Source organism: Rhinolophus sinicus, linkage group LG17 (assembly GCF_036562045.2).
Source record: "Rhinolophus sinicus isolate RSC01 linkage group LG17, ASM3656204v1, whole genome shotgun sequence".
Lineage (NCBI taxonomy): Eukaryota > Metazoa > Chordata > Mammalia > Chiroptera > Rhinolophidae > Rhinolophus > Rhinolophus sinicus.
In genome coordinates this window covers 14,403,730-14,419,513 of record NC_133766.1, presented here as the reverse complement: position 1 = coordinate 14,419,513, position 15,784 = coordinate 14,403,730, and the positions used below count along the sequence as shown (strand labels likewise).

Sequence of the window (15,784 nt, the reverse complement as noted above, 5' to 3'; positions counted from 1 at the left end):
AGGGTGCACAGCGTCCAGCGGCTGCGCGCGCATTCGGACGCCGGCGCTGCGCGCTTCTGGTGCCTCCGCTAACACCGAGGACTCGATTTCCCAGGGTCCCGCCGCGGAAGTCTCCGGCGGGTCGGAGCGCGCGAGCCACCAGGCGAGGTGGCAGAGGCGGCCGCCCAGACTTCTGGGTCCTCCTGGTCTTCGCCTTTCTTCTCCGCTTCTGCTCCGTCGGCCGCTGCGGCTGCAGCCCCCGGCCCGACCGACATGGCGGCGGTGTTGCAGCAAGTCCTGGAGCGCACGGAATTGAACAAGCTGCCTAAGTCGGTGCAGAACAAACTTGAAAAGTTCCTGGCCGACCAGCAATCCGAGATCGATGGGCTGAAGGGGCGGCACGAGAAATTTAAGGTGGAGAGCGGTAAGTATGATGCTCTTCCCGCCCTTAGTTCTGGGCCTGGCTCCATAGCTGTGGCTTTGCCCCTGGCCAGCTCGCTCTCTCTCTACGATTACGGGGAGCATCGCTTCCCGGGCCCCGTGGGCGCCCTAGGCCTTTTCTCACCTGCTCTGACAGTTTGATACGAAGGAGACTTTTTGTTTTTTAAAACCTGAACCCACATTTAGGTCCATTTTCTTCGTAATTAGGGTAATCTCATATAGGGGCACTTAACGCTGTTAAGAAATTGTGAGATTTGGGTCTATTTACACCGGACTAAAGAGAGTACGCAACCCCTATCTCTCCGAGCCTTGAGTACCCTGTGTGTATGTTGCACGTAAAATAATGGTGATTTCCGCTCTATTGTCTGGTAATCTGCATTCAAAGCCCTTATTGACTGCTTCGTGCACTTGTTTTGAGTGTGTGTCGCGCTGGTCCGGTAACAAACTACGTACATGTTTATGGAAGTGAGTAGGTGCGTAGGACATTGGAAACAAAGGGAACGTGCAGTAAATATGTTTAATATGTGAGACTTATCTCCAAAAGTTGGAATTTTATAGAAAATATGTTAAGATCTATTTATAGATACTCTATAGTAGACCCTCAAATAAGAAAATTACCGACAATAGTGACGTCAATGTCCTTGAAATTAGAGCATAGTAATTAGCATTAGTAAAATTTTTCACAAGCCTTTTAAAGCAAAACAGTTTTTAATCTAAATTTTGTCTCCATTTAATAAATTTTTTTTGGCTGCTTTATGCTAAGAAATCTGATGTGTGGGGAAAATACTAAGATAAATAAGATATGTTACCTGCCTTGAAGAAGTTCATAATCTTGTGTGATAGACAGATGAGTAATTTGTAAAGCCTCTTTCGGCCTTATTTTCTTTTGTCATATGCATATAAGTCAGTTGGAAATATTAAAGACCTTTTCAGTGCTCGATGTATTTTCCTTTTCTCAAGTTATCTTACTTGGAATGCAGTTCCATTACTGTGTCTTAAATTTTAAAGTTAAGCTTATTAAAAATAATTGGCAATATTGAAACTGTGTGTACATGTGTAGTTGGTTTTAATTTTCTCTGCTCTTCTGTAGAACAACAGTACTTTGAGATAGAGAAGAGGCTGTCCCACAGTCAGGAGAGACTTGTGAATGAAACCAGAGAGTGCCAAAGCTTGCGGCTTGAGCTGGAGAAGCTCAGTAAGTATTTAATTACATCTTTGCAATTTCTGTGGAGTTTTGAGATGTTTAGACACTCACACTCTTTTGTATGCTTTGGAGACATTTACTTACTATCTATGAAAATACTGATTGTCATTGTCTTCATTTATGGTGATGTTTGATTTTTCATTCAGTGGTACAGACTTTGTGAGAACATAGGGTTTAATAGTCAGGAGGCCTGGGTTCTAATTCTTGAGTGCTATTAAAAGCTTTTTTGCCTTAATGTAAATCATAACAGTGTCTGACTGTTGTTTATAAAATGGCTAGAAGCACATGTCCATCTACCCACACAGCTATACGGATCGAATGTGGTATGTTTGAAAGCATTTTGAAAAGGCTAAATAAAGCATTATGCAACTGAAAAAGTAAAGAGAGTAGTTTAATTTTATGTTATTGAAAAATTAAAACCTATTAGTTCCATTATATTTATGTTTTAACTCTTTGTTGTAATTTTATATTTATGAATCTTGATATTTCCTATTTATAACTTAGTTCTTGTGAAAGATGAGTAGCTGTTTTCCTTCTTCATTAGTTTTCTTACATTATTAAGTCCTAGAAGGTACACAAAATCTTTTAAAGGTCCTGATATTTTTGGGGACGATGATGTGTATTGTGAGCTTTGTTTACAGTAGGAGAAAGCAAATGTCAGGAATGACCTTTATAGAATAGGGGCATAATAATTTATTATTAGATGTAGCTGGATTTCAATTTGATTGGGAACTCAGGAAGCTAATAAGGAAAATGGTTAACACTTCAACCTTCTTTCCTAACCATGTTCATGCTCATTTACTCTTTGCTTGGGTCCTAACTTTTTTCCAGCTAATTTTGGCACACCTCATTTTTAAAACATATGACATGCATATAGTAGGATATGGAAATGTGTAATGAAGGCATAAATACTTATGGAGTATTTAAATACCTATTTGAGGTCCAGTTCATCATCTATATATAGTTTTGCCTTGGCATAATAAAAAGTTCTGTAGAGTAGTGATGCAAAGAATTTTGGGAAAATGACTGTGATTATAGTTGCTTGTATAAGAACTGGAAAAAGGAGCAGGAGGGGAAGATGGGGGTAAACCTAAATCGACATCCGAAGTGTACAGTTACATTTGTGTTGTTTTAGTTTATCATTGTGCATCTGTAAGTTTGGAAAGCAGTAAATAACATTAAAGCAAAATAGAAAATTTAGACTAAATTTAGCAGGGTTTTTTCTTTTAATAAGCCAATTGTTTAAATAGAATTTAAGACTGGAAGTAGTAATAATGTATTTGCTCAATAAATTACTAGCACGTAATATAGATGAGTTTTAATGGAAGAAAGCTTCAGAAAGTATGTTCTAAGTATCTGCATGTATTTAGAAGAGAGACTCTATAAGGGGAGATAGCCCATTATGAGTGGACATTGTGGGATTGATAATTCAGTATCAAGCATACTTTTTCTTCCACATTAAAGGCTCCCTTTAGAGTGATAAATAAGCTTAATTACAATTACAGTATCCATTATTGTGACTACTGTGTATATATACTTTATGTAGTTTAAATGTTATTTACTCTCTTTATACTTTTTAACTCATTTTTTATTTGTAAATGTAATTCACCTTTTTATGTTTGACTTGGAAGATGTTATTGAAAAATAAGGAAACTGATAATTGCATATGCTTTTCCCTATAAATGTTGCCTGGAATGATCACAAATAAGATTTTGGAGAAGGGTGGCATATTTAAAATTTTGATCTAGAAATACAGTAAATTTGGGATATATTTATGAGTTTGGAATGCAATGTACAACTCACCCTTTCTGAGACTCAGTTTCTTAATTTTAAAATGTATATGGGTGGCAGTTGGGTAAAAATTGTCATTGCAAGTTTTAAGCTTATATGTGATTGATCATAAAATTCCTTTTATCCAGACAGTCAACTGAAGGCACTAACTGAGAAAAACAAAGAACTAGAAATTGCTCAGGATCGTAATGTTGCCGTTCAGGTAAATGTTATTCCTATGAGTAAAGCTAATTGTAAGCATGATACTTGAGAAAGTATTCTATTCTGATTTTGCTTATTAATTAGTCAGTGGGAAGATGAAACAGCTGTTCTGTTAGGAGAAGCTACTAAGAAAAACGTGGATATAAACTTAAATTTTTTAATTGCGTCTTGATGTTTTTTAATAGATTGGACGTTTCTTTTACTCATTAGAATATATTGGTACTTGATATATAGTTTTAAAAAAAACACTTGGTTTTACCTCTGGAGCTCTTAAGGTTTGGTTTTTTGTTTTTTTTAAATTCTCATTGTAAGTAAACTGCCATAGAATTGTAAGTAGGATAGATGTTCATAGATCCATCTATCCATCTATCCACCTATCTACCTGCCATCCATCTTTCCTTTCTCTTAGAAATTAGTATCTATTTAATGCTTACTTATTGCCCAGGCATAATTTCAAGTATTGTGATACAGTTGGGGATATGAGTGAATCAACATGGGAAATTATTTCCTTACAATACTACTGTGTTTCCCCTTATATAAGGCCTAGTCGGACCATCAGCTCTAAAGTGTCTTTTGGAGCAAAAATAATATAAGACCCGGTATTATATTATACACAGTCTTATATTGCATATGTAAAACCCGGTATTATTATATTATAGTATATATTATAGTATATTATAGTATATTACATGAAACTCGGTCTTATATTAGACCTGGTCTTATATTAAAATAAGATCGGGTCTTACATTAATTTTTGCTCCAAAAGATGCATTCGAGCTTACAGTCCCGCTAGGTCTTATTTTCGGGGAAAACACAGTAATAAAATTGAATATGATTATAAGAATTGTGGACCAGTTTGTTTAATAAAGTGATCATACCCAGTGATTCTTTGACCAGATAGAACTTTAGACTCCTTCCATTGCTTTTTAAAAATTTCCATTTGATATGAGGTTGAAAGATACTTAATATATAAAAGATACTTACGATGGCAAAGAGTAGTAGAATTGGTCCACTGGAAATTTAAAGTTCTCTACATAAAAAGACCTAAAATGCAAATAAACTGTTAAAAAGTTTTTTCAATAAAAGTATGACTGTTTACATCCTTAATACATGACCACTTTCAAATTATAAGAAAAATCAATGAAGAGGGAAATGGGCAAAGGAATTTAAAAGAGAGAGAGAAGCTACACAAATGGCCGATAGCAAAGTGAAATGTTACTCTACTTGTAATCAGAAAAATGCAGATAACACAATAATAACAATTATTTTTCACCTCCCCACATTAACATTGATTTCTTTCTCTTCATTATTTTTTTCTAAGAACAATCTTAAGTTCTGGCATGGGTGGCATGAGATTGCCACTTATAACTCAAAGAAAAACATAAATTGCCATTGTCTTGCTGGAAAGTAATTTGACTAAGTTTATTAGGAATTTTAAGTAATTCCATTCTAGGGATCTTTCTTGAGAAATAATTGTAAATGTAGTGACAGCAAAAATTTAAAAGTAAATGTCCTACAAAGACATGTTTAAGGAGGACACTTCCAAATGATACAAAGTGACCTGGGAAGTTTTATCGTGAGCCTAGGAAAAATAATTTTTAGAAATCCAAAATACATTGTGAGCAGAAATGTTGAACGTATGGGTAATTTTTAAGCTTTTTGATGTATAAGTTATAAGAGAAAGAAAACGAACCACTTTTAAACTTCAGCTGATGTTAATTAAAGTGACAATTTCATGTTCAAGTTCCTGTATTGATTGATCAACTTGATTTTCTTATTTAAGTGTATTATGCTTGCTCCTTTATATGACAGAGCCAGTTTACAAGGACAAAGGAAGAATTAGAAGCTGAGAAAAGAGACTTAATTAGAACCAATGAGAGACTATCTCAAGAACTTGAATATTTAACGGGTATGAAAACTCCACTCTTTCACTTTCTCTTCTAACAGTGCTAGGAATTAACCCACAGCCCGTTTCTGTTGTTGAGATTTCTTTATCATATGTCAGAATAGAGTTCAGAGTAACACGCTATAGTTTCTCCTACTCACTTATATTTAGATCAATATCAAGGATTTAAAGAAGTGGCTAGACAAGTTACACAAATGAAAAAAAACATCTCAAAGAAGTAGTAATTTGGACCAAGGTTTACATACAAAGATACTTACTATAAAGTTATTCGTAATATATTGAAAGCAATTTAAATGTTCATTTATAGAAGCTAAACTCCCTCATTTTATACACCCTTGTTGGTATAATCTGTCCATAAGCATTCAACATAAGAACTAAAAAGAAGAGCCCATATTTAAAAATAGGCTGGTGGAGTTAGAAGGCAGGAATATAAGATATGTAAACAGAATATTGTATGTAATACAGTTGATATATGAGTATTGAAGTGAACATGACTCTTAAGTAGCTTAATCGTATCAAGTTCCCTTTGGTGACTTTTTATAAGATTTTTGAAAATTTTTATTTCTATTAAAGGAGAAATTTTCAAATACTTTTGTTGTTATACAGCAGTATTTAATTAGGTAACTAGACTTTTCCAGTCTCAGAAAAAGTTACTTCAAAGTGTTTGTTGAGAATGTTCATCAGCTAGTGAGTAGGTAAAATGAATTTTTTTCATAAAAACCTTGATATAAGGAACATGAAAAGTAAGCATGTATATTATGGCTGTTTTGAGTAGAAGTTTTTTTTATATATATCATTACTTTTTAATTTGACAAATGGCTATTTGTGAAATTTTAATAGACTCTTGGTTATAGATCAGGAAAATTACCGTTGATTTTGCATATTTTGCTGATAATTCTGTACTTGAAGTAAAATAACCAGTATAAATTAAATTGGTTGGGTATAGGAATTTAGCTTCTTTGTCATCTATTCATTTAAATTTGTAATTAATAATGGCAGAAACAGATTAAAATAGAGGACTTGAGAACTACTTACTTTGTATTAAATGTTTATATTCCTAGAGATGTGTTTTTTGATGTTTGGTTCCTCTGAACAATAATTAGTCATTTTAAAACTTGCTTCTGACCTTTCTAGAGGATGTTAAACGTCTAAATGAAAAACTTAAAGAAAGCAATGCAACAAAGGGCGATCTTCAGTTAAAACTGGATGAACTTCAAGCTTCTGATGTTTCTGTTAAGGCAAGTAACAATTCTTAATGCACCAAACACAGTTTTTGCTTAAGACTCACTAAATGTTATCTATAAAATAATTAAAAGCTGTAGTTTGTTTTTTCTGAAGGTCAGGGAATTAAGAAGTATCAAGACAATTTTAATTGAACTGCTTTGCTTGTGTGATATTTAAGTTCTTGTAGTTCTTATCTGATTGTGTTTCCTGTTAAGAATCCTTGCAGATATTTATTTCTGTTGTAAAATAAAATTCTGCTTGTGTTTGTTAGATGCAGACAAAATCTTTTGAATAACTATATATTGTCTTTCACTATTAATGTTATTTTTTTGGATTCCTTTAGTATCGGGAAAAACGTTTGGAGCAAGAAAAGGAATTGTTACATAATCAGAATACATGGCTGAATACAGAGTTGAAATCCAAAACTGATGAACTTCTGGCTCTTGGCAGAGAAAAAGGAAATGAGATTCTAGAGCTTAAATGTAACCTTGAAAACAAGAAAGAGGAGGTACGTTAATAAAATTGTATCTTTGTATTGGTTATAAACTTACTTGTGCTCCAGTTTATTAAAAATGTATTCAGTGGTGTATCAAAGTAAATATATTGAAAGATTAAGGGTCAAATATGGAGGACATAATTCATAAACATTTGGCCTGGGAAATTAACCAATTTCATTTAAATAAAGAATTTAAGATATTCTGTGATGAATTTTGGAACTACTATTGTCTTATGATAATCTTTCTTAAGACTTGTTTAAGACGTGGTGGTAAGTTTTTGTGAGTTAAAGCCAAAAATGTTTTTTCGTGAGCTATTTTTCATTTTCTTAAATATACACATTTTCTTGTAAAATGCTTTTTTGGGTGTGGGGGATTATTTTGCTATTATTTGGCAGCTAAACTTCATATCAAATTAATTTCAGTTAATACATCATTCTCCCCCCACCTAACCCTACTTTTTGTTTCTAGGTTTCAAGACTGGAAGAACAGATGAATGGCTTGAAAACGTCAAATGAGAATCTTCAAAAGCATGTAGAGGATCTGTTGACCAAACTGAAAGAGGTATTGTAACCACTTTAAAATATCTCTTTTACAAAAATATTAGAGCACTTATGAAGTTATTACTTTGTAAAATTATTTCATGTTTTGAACTGGTCCTGGCACCATGAAATAGGTAGGACATTTCCCTATGATGTAGCTAGACTAAAATAGCTAGAATCAGATGTAACAGTTACACGCTATAACCAAAGTAATGTGTAAAACTGAGTATGGTCAATTTTAATATTTAAGTATTCCATTTTAAGATAAAAAATATAATTGCTATTTTTAAGGTAGTTCATCTTCATCACAAAAACTCATTCTAATTTTTAGTGTTTTAGTTTTATCTCTTTACTATATAAAACGATAAAATATAAATACTTTTATCTTGGCGTTCGATAAGCTTTATAAATTCAGTTCAAACGAGATAGCTATAATTGGGTTGTTTTGTTTTGTTTTGTTTTTTTTCAGGCAAAGGAGCAGCAGGCCAGTATGGAAGAGAAATTTCACAATGAATTAAATGCTCACATAAAACTCTCTAACCTATACAAGGTAGGTACCCTGCTACACATTTTCGTTTCCCAATGTTACATTATTGGATATTGGGTAACTTTAAGATTAAATTTTAGAGTGCTGCTGATGACTCAGAGGCAAAGAGCAATGAACTGACCCGAGCAGTGGACGAACTACACAAACTTTTGAAAGAAGCTGGAGAAGGTAACTTTTCAAATATGAGAAGACTTTTGTTTTCAGATAGAAGATACCTTTTTCTTTACTTTAGTGTAGAAGGTTGGATTTGGAAGTCAGATTAACTTGATTAGGGACAAACTTTGGTACAGAAAAAAGATCCTTGGATTAAGAAATTTTAAATTATCTTTTCAGCAAATACTACATTTGAAAATATAGATAGCTATTGTTTTTCTATATCTTTCAGCTAATAACCTTATGTATATTCTGATTTCTAATAGAAAATTTTTCTTCCATTTTTAAAACATTTACTTTGATAAGTATATAAGGGTTTATAGGTTGGTATTACCTTAACCCATACATAAGCCTCACTTTTAAAGTTATAAATACTGTATTTTAAAGTCTTTGATTTTTCTTATATTCTTACTTTTTTTGAAATGTAAGTTTTTTATGTATGATCTTTTTCAGTCATGTCCTATGTTCTAGACTAAAGTTCAGATTAAAACCAAAGAGATACTTAGAGGTACTTTTTTTACAGTTTGAGTTTCCTTATTTTTCCCACGGATAGGAGACACCAAAGGTAGAAATAGATTGACCAGATCAGGACATTTCAGGAATTATAATTTCAGCAGGTAATAAGTCAACGACAGTCTCTCTAGAATTGAATATTGTCTGCTGAAGGGAAAAATGACTGTTACATTTTATAAGCTCCACGATTTTACTTATATATTTGAATATTCTGTCTTTAAAAATGTTTTTAGCAAATAAAGCAATACAAGATCATCTTCTAGAGGTGGAAGAATCGAAAGAACAAATGGAAAAAGAAATGCTTGATAAAATAGGGAAACTGGAGAAGGAATTAGAGAATGCAAATGACCTGCTTTCTGCCACAAAACGTAAAGGTATGGATAAGTAGATGCTCATTAAGTGGCTTGTAATACTAGAACTTTTCTACATAGTTCTCTTAATATTACTCGTAGTATTTCTCTGACATGTTGTGATGTAGGAAATTCCATCAAGTTAACAGCATTAGAATTTATTTTTACTTTAAAGTTAGTACTTTATGTATCTTTACTGTATTATCGGATTTGATCACATGTAATTGTGTGTCAGTTTCCAGAACTGTAATTACTTCATGATTTTTAGAATTGGGTTGTGTTATATGACTCTTTGATGTCATAGTTTTAAAATCTTCATGGGAATTTATACGTAACGTACAGTAGGTGTCACTTTTTATTTGAAAAATATATTAGTGGCTTTCGTTTGAAATTTTACAAAAATATACCAGATGTCTATGTGTTGGCACAGGAGCCATATTATCTGAAGAAGAGCTTGCAGCCATGTCTCCTACTGCAGCAGCCGTAGCTAAGATAGTGAAACCTGGCATGAAGTTAACTGAGGTAAGAGTGGTGTTAAATATTGTTATTTTCCCCAGCAAAAGTGTTCACATCTCTCTGAAACTTAATCCCTAGAAAAACTATTCTTAAAATCATCTGATGATTAATGTGTCATTTTTGGAAAGGCTTTATTGGTTCCTGGTTATATGTAACAGTAAATATTTCTATTTTGTTTAAGTGCTAATGAATGTTTATTATGAAAATGGACTATATACTGCTGTTGTTATACCTACATTTAAAATTATTCCTCTTCTGCTTTCAGCTGTATAATGCTTATGTGGAAACGCAGGATCAGTTGCTTTTGGAGAAACTAGAAAACAAAAGAATTAATAAGTACTTAGATGAAATAGTGAAAGAAGTTGAAGCCAAAGCACCAATTTTGAAACGCCAGAGGGAGGAGTATGAACGTGCACAGAAAGCTGTGGCGAGTTTATCTGTTAAGCTTGAACAAGCTATGAAGGTTGGTTCCATTCCTAACTTAGCTGTGGGAAAAATATGTGTGAGAAATTATTTACTACGTAGTGTTTTCTTAGTACTAAAGTATTGAAGTCAGAAAAGGCTAAATATGCTTTTTTCAGAGATACAGTAATTAAACATTTTAAAGTTTATTACTGTATTATGAAACACCTATAATCACAAAATGTTCTACCTTTATTTTGCTAAAATTTTGAGAGCCTTTACATTTTTTAAGACATTTGGTATGTGTTCTGTAGGGTTCTGTAACAGATAAGTAGCCACTCTTCAAATTAAAATAGCAATCTCTCTTTATAATAGAACTCTCCTAAATTTAGCATGGTCTTTGTCAGGCAGTTCTGACATGCTCTTAAAAAATGATAATATTTTTTGATCACAGGGAGGAACTTTTTCATACTATTTAACAATTTGGCAGATCTTTATAAGTGTTATTTTGTTACTGTTCTTTGCATATTTGAAATACTGAGGAGGTTCATAAATATCTTTTACCTTTCAAGGTTGTATAAATAAATTGTGTCCTTAATTTAAACTTTTGTTGCTGTTGCTAATACAATTTAGATGTCAGTTTAAGTCAACGTATATTATATATAATTGTGTCTTCCTGAATCAGATAATACCTAGTAGTCTTCCCTTGACAGAATATTGGCTTTTTGACACCCCTTTCCCTAGTGTGGTTTGAAAAGAGGTCCCCTGGGTCTAATTAGACCCTCTTGAGTTTCTCACCGTTGAGAATGAGCATATTGCCAGGAGCTCATTGTCTGAAGGGAATAGTGAGGTAGAACTAGGGCATAAGAATCAGATAATAGCAGCTTTTCAATATGGAGAAAACCTCTTTGTTCCTTCTTCACTAATGCACAGGTACAGTAAAAAAAATCCCTTACTACTTTCTTCCATAACTGCCAAAGGATTTAAAGATAATTTCTGTATCTTTTTTTTATAACTGAATCTTATGTTCATAACGTACATTATGTGTCCTTCAGTCTAGCTTCTGTGGTGCTCATTTGTTAGTTTTTCAGGGTTTTATAACCAAATAACTTCCTTGGCATCTTACTCCCATTTTGAACACAATAGATTTTGTATCATTGCCATCGTTCATGAATATTCACCAGTTTCGTTATGTCATATACTTGCCCCTACTGAAATTGGTTTATGATTACCTTTAGGGCAGTGTACTCAGAGATACATGAAACACCAGGATAAATACAAGCCATCTTTCACTTGAATGGTATTTACAACATTTTTATGTCAAAACAACACATTAAGAAGCAAAATTTGAATGAGAGAAAACATGAGATTTCAAAGATATTTTGTGCTTAATCAGACTCCTTAAAACTGTGGCTCTGAATCCCTAATGATACTGTGATGGAAAACTTTGCAAAGCACTGCATATGCTATATTTTTTAAATAGTCTTGTCATATTGGCTACTGCTTCTTTAGAATTAATTCCTAATGTGTTTTTTATAAAATCAAATCTTGTGTAACTTACCCAAAATTTTTTACTGATTGGATGTTTATTTCCAGATAACCAGTGTAATAATGATTATCATTATAATGGAGTCCTTTGTTTTTGTCTTAATAACAAAACTTTTGAGATTTTGTGTTTTGTCATATGCTTTTTGTCAAAAGCATTTGATAATACAGTGATGAGCATTATAATGACCAACCTTTGAGATAGTAAGAAATACATGTAAAGAAATATTTGTAACGAAATTTTTCTTTGGGGCTACTGTATTATGTAGAATGTTTTTAATTTATAAGTTGATTACTATGGTAATTGAGCACTGTATGTTTTTGTTAGTCGTGTGACTCCTTCATTTATATAGATCTTAGAAGGAAACAGCATTTTCACTTGAATTTGCATTTTAAAGGAGATTCAGCGTTTGCAGGAGGCCACTGATAAAGCCAACAAACATTCGTCTGTACTTGAAAGAGACAATCAGAGAATGGAAATACAAATAAAAGATCTTTCACAACAGGTTAGAAATTTTTGTTTCCTTTCCTATTTTTTTCCTAAATTGATGGCCCAGTAATGTTTGAATCTGCAGGTATCTAAGAGAACTACCACGTGTGAAATTCTCATCAATTAGGAATACTACTCTAGCAGAATTGCATCCTAATCATTGTTTCTTCATAGCTCCCTCCCTTTTTTTCTTTTTCTTTGAGTGTTCCATAAATTTTCAAATTATAAGTACTGGTTGAAATAAATGAAATAATTCAAAGATAAATAAAAATTCTTCCCCCAGCCAAGTCCCAGAGTATATTCTTTCACATCATTCTCCTTATAAGTACAAATGTGAGCATATATAAACATATGTAAGCATTCTTTGTTTTTACTGCTATAAATGCATGCCATATGCATTACCCGCCACTTTTTTTGATTGAATTAGTCAGGAAATTTCGATCTGTTTTTGTTTATTTTATCCGAATTTTTGTTTGTGGGTCTACATACAATACATAAAAATTTCACATGAATGAAATTAATGTCTATTTTCCATGCTGTCTTGCCCCATCATACAATACATACATAAGGACACATACACACAATGAGTATCTATTTTTGTGTGTTTTTTAATTGTCCGTTTTACAAAAATTGAGCCATGCTTCTGGAATTATAATTGGGCTGCTTTTAAACATAACAGATTTCATTACACACTTTTATAAAAATGAAAAATAATTTTTTCCATTAAAATTTTATTTAGGTTTTAATACCTAAAATGTAATGCCTGATATTTTTGTAAGATAATTTGATAGAAGTTGATGGTGTTTATAAAGTAGTATTTTCACTTCAAAAATTTCATTTTCTTCTGAACATTTCCAGAATCAAAGCCAATATTATTTGATAACATACCTAAACTTTGTTTTTAGATTAGAGTGCTTTTGATGGAACTTGAAGAAGCCAGGGGTAACCATGTAATTCGTGATGAGGAAGTAAGCTCTGCTGATATAAGCAGTTCATCTGAAGTGATATCCCAGCATCTAGTATCTTACAGAAATATTGAAGAGCTTCAACAGCAAAATCAACGTCTCTTAGTGGCTCTTAGGGAACTTGGGGAAACCAGAGAACGAGAAGAACAAGAAACAACTTCATCTAAGTAAGCTGTTAACTACATTGGTTTCTTCAAACATTTATTGAAAACGTCTCATGTACACCCTAATGGGAATATACTGGGAATAGAGTGATTTAGAAGAGAAAATAAATACTGAACGATACCCCCCAAAAAAAAAAATTCTACTCTCAGGGACCTCAATTTGTGGATGAGCTTGATAATAAGATGGATAAGTAAGTAGGTGATTTTAATTCAGTGTGATTAGTGCTATAATAGATAAAGCCTAGTGGTAGGAGCAGAGAGGTGGAGGACCTAGCCTAGACTTGAGGGAATAGGCCTGACTTCATGGAGGAGATATGAGGAATTAATTACTCAAGCAGAGTAAAGAATTTTTTTCAAAAAATGTGTTCAGTGCTAGAGGAGGAGTGGCTGTGAATGTGAGAAGACAGGAGTTTGGACTGGGTGGAGTTGGTTTAATTTTTTCAAAAAATATTTCCGATGACAGTGGTGAGTGCCTGAGTCCTATTATGGTGATGGTTTTACAAGTGGTTCTTAAAATGTCAGCAGACAAAAGAAAGGATAAGAGAGACGAAAACATTATGCTTAATGGTAAATGATAAAAGACTTAGTCATTTTACAGTAAAAAGTATAACTGCCTCTTAATCTCAGTCCTGTGAAATAGACTGATGGTTTTTCCCACAGGATCAGTGAGCTTCAGCTCAAACTTGAGAACGCGCTCACTGAACTGGAACAACTCCGTGAGGCACGACAACATCAGATGCAGCTTGTTGATTCCATAGTTCGTCAGCGTGATATGTACCGTATTTTGTTGTCACAAACAACAGGAGTTGTTATTCCTTTACAAGGTTGGTTTTTATATCTTATCTTAAAAGTGTCCAAGTATTTTTGGAAAATTTTCTGAAATGTATATTGGTGAATGGATTTTGCAACATAAGCAGTATTCACTCCAATGACAGTTTCAAATTTGACTTCATATATGATTAGTAATAACAGATCATAAATCCTAAAACACACCATTATTTCAGGTATTATTAAAAAAGAAGAAATGCTGACCATTGTTGAAAAGTGTGTATCCTTGAATCAATGAATTATGATACTTATTTTGATTATATTTTCTTTTACCATTTAATCTGCAACTACATGTAATCCGATAGCAAAAATCATCAATAGGTTATTTAGTATGTTTCCTAATTTTTATAATCTTACGATTTTATTTAAATCTAGCTTGTTGATTATGGTGATGATGTATTTGCAAAAGAATGTTACAGCATTCTTTTTATGTTTTTGAAGCTTCAAGCTTAGAGGATATTTCTCTTGTGTCAACTCCAAAACGTTCAAATACATCACAGACTGTTTCCACTCCTACTCCAGTACCTATAATTGAGTCAGCAGAGGTGATAGAAGCCAAGGCTGCCCTTAAACAGGTAAAGATCACACCTTTACCCTTTATGTTGGGTTAGGTTTTTCAAGAACACAGTGTCATCTTCTAATAATTTCTCTAATATTTAGTTGCAGGAAATTTTTGAAAACTACAAAAAAGAAAAGACAGATAATGAAAAAATACAAAATGAGCAGCTTGAGAAATTTCAGGATCAAGTCACAGATTTGCGATCACAAAACACTAAAATTTCTACCCAGCTCGACTTTGCTTCTAAACGGTAAATTTTCTTTTGTTCAAAAATTATTGAAGTCTAAATGGTATACTTCAATATTCAAATGAACTAAATTCAAGGGTTAAATTGCAACAGTGTTACTTTTTTGTAGGCCATAATTCAGATGAGAAGCTATGGGGGTTTATTTTTAATATTGACTAATGATTCTCTTGGGCATTGCTATGGGGTCCAGGTACTTACTTACAGTTGAAGTTCATATAAGGAATATTGCCAGTTTTCCTTCCTGAGATTGAAAGACCTGTTTCTGTAAGACTTAATTATTTTATAAATGCACCAGAGGATTAGCGGAACATAAGCAAATTTCATTCAGCCTTTTCTATTCTAGGTAGAAGAGAAGTAAGTAGTAGATAATTTTGGGTAAATTCACTTTCTTGATCCCTTATAAAGGGATAATAGTTAATTGCATTCCATAATTATTATTAGACCCATTGAACACATGTTAGCTTAGTTGGGACAAAATTTATTTTTATATATGTAGGCATACCTCAGATACTGCTAGTTCAGTTCCAGACCACTGCAATAAAAAAGAAATATTGCAATAAAGCAAGTCACATGAATTTTTTTGGTGCGTATGCTTACCCTCTACTGTAGTGTATTAAATGTGCAATAACATTATGTCTAAAAAATGCACATACCTTAATTAAAAATACTTCATTGCTAAACATGCTAACCATCATCCGAGCCTTCACTAGGTCATAATCTTTT

General features: G+C 33.0%; 1 protein-coding gene across 4 annotated transcripts in view; it reads left to right on the top strand.

The window, feature by feature from the left end:
• The window catches only part of TPR (translocated promoter region, nuclear basket protein), a 59,134-nt gene that overhangs the window by 409 nt on the left and 42,941 nt on the right, over positions 1-15,784 (top strand). For all 4 annotated transcript variants that reach the window (XM_074322244.1, XM_019738042.2, XM_019738043.2 and 1 more), the window contains exons 2-18: positions 95-403; positions 1,511-1,615; positions 3,544-3,617; positions 5,429-5,525; positions 6,657-6,760; positions 7,090-7,254; positions 7,712-7,804; positions 8,252-8,332; positions 8,410-8,497; positions 9,229-9,369; positions 9,776-9,867; positions 10,127-10,324; positions 12,207-12,314; positions 13,204-13,430; positions 14,088-14,251; positions 14,697-14,830; positions 14,916-15,064. In XM_074322244.1, the coding sequence (XP_074178345.1) occupies positions 95-403; positions 1,511-1,615; positions 3,544-3,617; positions 5,429-5,525; positions 6,657-6,760; positions 7,090-7,254; positions 7,712-7,804; positions 8,252-8,332; positions 8,410-8,497; positions 9,229-9,369; positions 9,776-9,867; positions 10,127-10,324; positions 12,207-12,314; positions 13,204-13,430; positions 14,088-14,251; positions 14,697-14,830; positions 14,916-15,064 (2,329 nt within the window). The remainder of the gene's footprint in view (positions 1-94; positions 404-1,510; positions 1,616-3,543; positions 3,618-5,428; positions 5,526-6,656; positions 6,761-7,089; positions 7,255-7,711; positions 7,805-8,251; positions 8,333-8,409; positions 8,498-9,228; positions 9,370-9,775; positions 9,868-10,126; positions 10,325-12,206; positions 12,315-13,203; positions 13,431-14,087; positions 14,252-14,696; positions 14,831-14,915; positions 15,065-15,784) is intronic.